The 6,604-nt window shown below is 40.7% G+C and overlaps 1 protein-coding gene across 1 annotated transcript; it reads right to left on the bottom strand.

Moving 5' to 3' along the window:
- Window positions 1-254: 254 nt before the first annotated feature.
- Window positions 255-3,587, bottom strand: txnipa (thioredoxin interacting protein a). The gene is made up of 6 exons (XM_084563889.1): window positions 3,186-3,587; window positions 2,738-2,813; window positions 2,458-2,605; window positions 1,916-2,275; window positions 1,515-1,817; window positions 255-1,365 (listed from the first exon to the last, which is right to left on the bottom strand). Exons 1-6 carry the CDS (start codon window positions 3,439-3,441, stop codon window positions 1,318-1,320), a joined length of 1,191 nt encoding a protein of 396 aa, XP_084420015.1. The 5' UTR covers window positions 3,442-3,587; the 3' UTR covers window positions 255-1,317.
- Between the last annotated feature and the right edge of the window lie 3,017 nt (window positions 3,588-6,604).

The following is a 6,604-nucleotide window of genomic DNA, read 5'->3' as shown; positions in this document are numbered from 1 at the left end:
GACCATGCCCTAATTATGCAGAACTTTAAATCTTAATCAAAATAAACAGAAGAGTTATAAAAAAAAAAATCACCCCCCAGTTGTCATGACTAGTGGAATAAGCTATTGAGACCAAAATCGTTTTGTACCAGGCTGTAAATATATTTAATATTGCTTTTTAACATACGTCAATAATCAAAGTGTGTATGCTGTGAAAACTTTGACTCTGACCACAACTTTATGGCTGAGTTACAAAAGAAAGAGTAAGCATGGTGTATATTTTTCTTGTATTTCTTTATTTAAAAAACTAAACCATAAGGTTTCATACAAAAATACTTCCGTATCAAGGACATGTTCCAAAAATTCTTTCCCACAAACAGGCTTTCACAGTGATTTCTTTGCACTCTGAAAGTAAATAAGTTGTGAAACCACCACAGCAGAGATCTCACAATGAAATGTTGTCTAGGACAACTTCAGGTCAGATACAATGATTACATAAGGTGCGTTCTATAACATCGGCGTGTGTGTGGAGTAATACCTGGATTAACATTTGGCACTTGAAGTGTCAAGTACCAATGTCACCAATCACCAAGCCAGGATCAAATGTTCCAATAATTTTTACCTACAGATTATTCACTCTACTCATCAAAAACATTCTCAAACAAATTCTCATATTAACAAACAATAGGCAGCAGTAGAGCAAAATGCAATCAAAAAGTGCAATAAAATCAAGGAATAAACCAAACACTGTGGCACAAGAAAATATGAAGGCTGTATAAGGTTCTGTTCCCATCAAATGAAAATTATTCTACATGTTGACTGAACCTACCAACAGGATGGTTCCTCTTTACAAGTCCCATAAAAAGACAGGGTTTGACTGGAATGACAAATCATTGTGAGGAAAAGGTCAATGCCCCTGAAAAGCAAGTATGTCACAGCAGGCTGGGGGCTGACTTATACAGTGTTTGGCCCAAATGACAAAGTGGCTGTGAATGAACAGTGACACCCTGAAAGACGGTATGGGACAGCTTTTTCAAAAATCCAGGAATAAACCACATCGCAGAGTCTGTGATGTGCTTTGTGTTTCGACCTCTAATTCTCTGTCCTGGTGAGGACCAGGAGGAAGGAGGAAGAATCACAATCAAAACAGATTATGATGCGTGTTAAAGACAGTTAAATGTAATTGATAAGCACACTTCTGTCCACTTCCACTGGCTTCACTTCTCCATTCAACATCATAACACCTCTGGAGTTTTTATCTTCTGCTTTTTTCCAAGTGTCTTTGATGAATGCTCTTTGAGAGCTGGACCAGAGTTCAAATATTTTAGCAGCTGGACTTCAGCAGACTGGCAGCATTCGAGCATTTCCATTGTACTCCTCCTCAGCCTGGAAAAAAATATAAATATAAGTTTAAACTGGCAATACTCAAAATATAATTATTTCTTGTATTTGTTAAAGTAGTTTCTTATTAGCTTATTTATGGTTAGCTATTAGCTAACACAAAGTGTTATGGCCATTAACTGAAACAAACCTACCTCAGTGTATTCTGGAGGTGGTGGGAACTGGAAGGCTGGTGTGTTCATGAAGATGGGACTGTCATCACCATCAAAGTCATCCAGCAAAGGTGTGAGGGGTTGGTCCAGGCGGCAGTCACGTGTGACATCGCAATAACTTGGAGGCGCAGAGGGCATCCTGAGAGACACCCAACTCTGGGAGGCATTGCTGACTGATCCCTCCTGGCTGCTCACACTGTTGGTTCGGCTTCCTAGACCAGCAGTCCCAATAACCAGGGGAAGTTCCAGGATCAGCTTCTCACTGCCAGGAATGTGGACGTAAATCTGGCAGAAAAATCAGGAACACATACAATCCTGATTTTCAATTCTCCAAATCTAATAACCAAAAATCTCTGGCAGAATATAAAAACTTAAAATCTTACCATCAAAGCATACTCCACACGTATGATGTTGCAGCCCAGCATGGATGGTTTGATTTTCGGCACCCTGATAGTCTTTCCCTGCCAGGCGTCACACATGCCCGATATGATGTGATTTCCACGCACAGAGGACAGCTTCTGGCGGAAGACCTTGGTGCGGCCATTTGCTTGGTAAGTATGTTTGGCAATGATGGCAGCCTTGGGCACCACAATGCGGGAGCAAGTGTTCTCAAACTTTGCATTAATGCAGATGTCTTCACCTTCACAAAATCCACGGCGGTCAATTTTTGCATTCAGTGAAACTTGGCCATCAGGGATGAACATGCACGTGACTTTCTTCTCCTTCATGCCACCTGTGGGAGACTGAGGAAATGCAGAAAGACAGAACTCAGTTTAGCACACGTTTTTTGCACGTAAATTGGACAATGGAAAAGAACAAAGGTGTGACATATGCTTTGGTTGTTTTGCTGTAAGACTTTAGATGAAGTGCTACGAAATGTTCGAATAGATAACCATCTCTCAATGTTCAGTGTCAGTTAACTCACCAGTAGGTCTGGAGTGTTGACATCCAGAGGTTCCTCTACCTCAAAGGATTTTTTGCACTCCAGCGTGGGCTGCTGAGGCCTCTCTATCAGGGCCTTCACATAGTACTGAACGTAACCAAACTTCCCTTTGTATGATGACACCAGCTGTCTGTCAGAACATATGCCAAGAAAGTATAAGTATTAATCTTCTGTAAAATACAACCCACTGACTACCCATAAAATATGTATATATATATATATATAGATAACACTATCTGTCACTTGTGAAATGCTATCTTACCCTTGCTGAGGGAGCTCGAATCCAAACATGTAGTCATACTTGTTGCCAGGCCTCAAGATAACTGAACCATCAGAGTCTGTAAGAGAAATGTATAATTTATCAATGTCAGGCGTTTTCTTAATGTAATTTAAGTAGTCTTTAACCAGGCATAACTACTGTCTCTTCTGTGACTGTATGGGAGTGACTGCTGTTTCATTCAACATGGAAATGTCGAGTAGAATTATAACTAGTAAGTCAAGTGCGGGGGATTTTCACAGTCTCCTAGCGAGTTGACTTCGGGGAAGTTCCTTATCGAAAAGTGATCCACTGGCAGTCTGTTAATCCCATTTCCCGATTCATTAATACTCTTAGCACTGATAAATACACCGCAGCCTAGCAGATCTGTCATAAAAGATAAAAAGGTGACTGCCGATAGCGACGTAGAAAAAAAAAGTATAACTGTATGTACCTGAGGGCTGGTCCTGTAGTCGCAGTTCCTCTTCATATCTGAGGTATTCCGTCTCCTGTCGGCACCGCTGCTTTCCTTTTGCATACTCCACCTTGGCACAGCCCAGACCCAAAACCTTAACCGCGGACACACGGGTCACCTCGTTCACTTCCACTTCTATCCGTCCAGACACCTTGTCCCCGCCGCAATAAAAAGTCTTGGTCGGATCGGACAGAATGATTTGGAAGGTTTTCATCCTCTTCGTCATCGCCACCATGACTGATCAGCAACACGCACAACCCAAAAGAACCGTAATGTATAGAGAAACTTCTTCTAAACCGCTTGAAGCGACTGATGGTAAAAGAAGCAACAACTTCCAGTGCACTCTGCTGTAAACAAAGACACAGGGCTTGGTTTTATATGACGTGACTCCGCTAGGCATGAGGAGCCAGAATGAACAACATGGCTTGGCGCGTGCACACGACTCCCATTGGTGGAAAACCTTTGTTTGTGTGAGCTCTAGCCAATCAGCGCACAAAACAGACGCGTGGACACCGCATGGCTGTGAGAATGTCGAGCGTGCTAAGCAGATGTGAGCACAGGAAGTCGGAGACAGACTGAGAACACACGTTTGTTGTAAACACCTTGAAACTTAAGAAAGACCTGTCAACGAATGAGTCAACAATTTCACATTCAGTGATCCTGGAAAACAGCTGGAAATATGCTACACATACAGCAAAACCAAATATAATAAATAAATGCTGTTTAGAAAGTTCTTAAATAGTGCAGCATGTCACTGTGGAGACAGGTTTTGCTATTCTTGACTAGTTCATGTTAGACCTGATAGATACAGAAAATACCTAAAAACTCTCAAAATACCTGGCTGACATTATTTTGTCTTACCTTTCACCAAATCTAATTATTTGATTTATGTACACTGTGTGCCAGCTTGATGATTCATGATAGTCATACACGCTAAACTAAAATGGCATGGGTACTGACAGGGTTCTGGGGGACTCAGGTTTTCCTATATACAAATATGTCAAAGGTCAAAGAGGTTTTTATTGTCATTTCAACCATGTAGAGCAAATGCAATACATAGTGAGATGAGCGGACATTCCTCTAGGACCATGGAGCTACATGAATACATAGGACTAAGTATACAAGGGAATAAGGGGTTCTCTATGGGGACAAAATGTCAGGAAACACTGTCTCTTAAGACAGTCTAATTATGTTTATGGTTTATTGTTTGACACAACTAGACTTAGATAAACTTTATTCATCCACAAGGGAAATTGCTTGGTCACAGTAGCTTAGTTGTACATAAAAAAACACTCTTAAGAACCACAGATTAAAGAAGATTAAATAAAATAAAAATAAGTAAAATTAAATAAAAATAGTATTAGCAAAAATGTACAAATTAGCATATTAGCAAATGGACAAATGTACAAGAAGTAGAGACGGAAGAATATATATTATACACACAGGGTAAGGTGTAAGGTGCAGTAGTGTCCAATGGACATTACTGCACCTTACACCTACACTTACACTAAAAAAGAGGACCGAACATTATCAGTCATTTCAAACGCTGGCGCTCTGCCTGACACATGACCTAAGCCTGATGCCTGATGTTCCTTTCTTGACATAAGCAGATGCTGCTCCAACAAGCCATCCTAGTCCATTACAATTACCCATATCCACATATCTGGCTTCTCTACCTAATTATGGTGCCTTGTAGAAGCACCAATACCACCTGAGTTTGGTCAGAGTCCTAGTCACTGCCACAGACATTAGGAACTCTATCTCTGCCCCTACCACAAAGCCAGCTCTCCTTATCAGTTTGTCCAGCTGTGAGGTGCCCCCCTCCCTCCCCTCCCCCCAGCACATCTATGTTAGCCGTCATCTGTTGCAGGTGGGGCCTGGGCCTCTGGAAGTCTACTACCATCTCCTTCGTTTTGGAAGTGTTAATCTGTAGGTGGTTAATGGTAATTGGTCCTGTATTTTTATAGCACTTTGGATAATATGTACTGTACATGACACAAACATCATGATTTCATGCTATATGTACTGCAGGGGATGCAAGATACATGCAAGATTGCTTGTGGATAAAAATGACAGATGAGCGAGAATCAGATTATTAATGTTAGGGCAGATTAGGGAGTATGAAGTGTGCCTATAAAGAGAGAACAGATAAAAGGATGAACAAAAATGCCAAGCCAGAAAGTCTTTTGACAAGGTGATCTATAAAAATCATCATTATAAAAAGAACTGATGATTCTTGAATTCATAGTGTTAATGTAATTACATCTTCTTAGACTGACCACAAAATCACTGTCTGTCTACAGTTTGGAGAACAGTCTGAGCATGTCCAGGTGTAAAAACATAATTTCCATGTGCACACCCAGCATACAGCTTCAGTGCTGTTCCCCCAGCAACCCAGAAATCTCACATACAGGACGGAAAATCCATCCCAGATATTTAGCAGTTATAAAGGTAATTTGGGCGTGACTCATGAAGTCTGCGCAGACATGCTGCAGTTGAGGGTTGTGTGTGATAGTGTGTGCATGTCAGGACATGTGGGTGAGAATTAGCAAGTGAAAGAGTATTGAGCAAATACACTAAGGAAATGTGGAATGTCTGGCTGCACCATCAACAGCAAAACAAGTTTCACCACGAGAAAAGCATTAATGGCCTTGTTCCATTAGCCATTTATTCCCACCATCACATACAAGAAAAAAACAGTAAACCTCTAACAACAACTGGAAAGGGAAAGGCCATTGATCAATGACAGTACAACAGGTTGTAACCATTGTCTTTACATATAAGATACAGAAGGAAGGAGCCCCATTCAGACCCATTAGAAGCATCAATTCAATTCTAAATATCTGCCCACCGTTCTATCTCTGTTAGACAGTAAATCCACATCTGAAAATTCAGTACTTTGTTAATGAAGTCGGGAAAATCAAACTGGACCTAGACAAAATTGTTTCCAATGGTGCCACCTCACTCCTTACATGCATTCCCAGTGGAGTTAATTTTGGAGTTTGAGACCTCATGTCTTTGTGAAACTAGAACTTAACTAGAAAAAGTCACAACAATAATACTCAAACACACCAGAACATGTGTAACCAGACAAGTATATGTACATATTATGATGATGAAGATAAGATAAGATCCCTAATATCTGGGGGGAAAAAAAACACTGGAGCAGATGGCAAGGGGAAGAAAAAGACAAGAGAAAAAAGAAAAAGAAAAATTGAAAAGCTGAGAGTTTCTCAGGTCAGGGGGCAGTCCTAGTAGTATAATGCAACTGCTGCAGGACGTGACCAGAAGGAAGAAGAACAGCTGACAAAGTACATTTAACAGTCACAGTTCACTTTAATACCACACACTTGATATGTGATCATGTGAGCACAACATTACCTGTGTAGTCCATAGAT

This window comes from Chelon labrosus (assembly GCF_963514085.1).
Source record: "Chelon labrosus genome assembly, chromosome: 16".
NCBI classification, from domain to species: Eukaryota; Metazoa; Chordata; class Actinopteri; order Mugiliformes; family Mugilidae; genus Chelon; species Chelon labrosus.
This window is presented reverse-complemented; position numbering and strand designations above follow the sequence as displayed.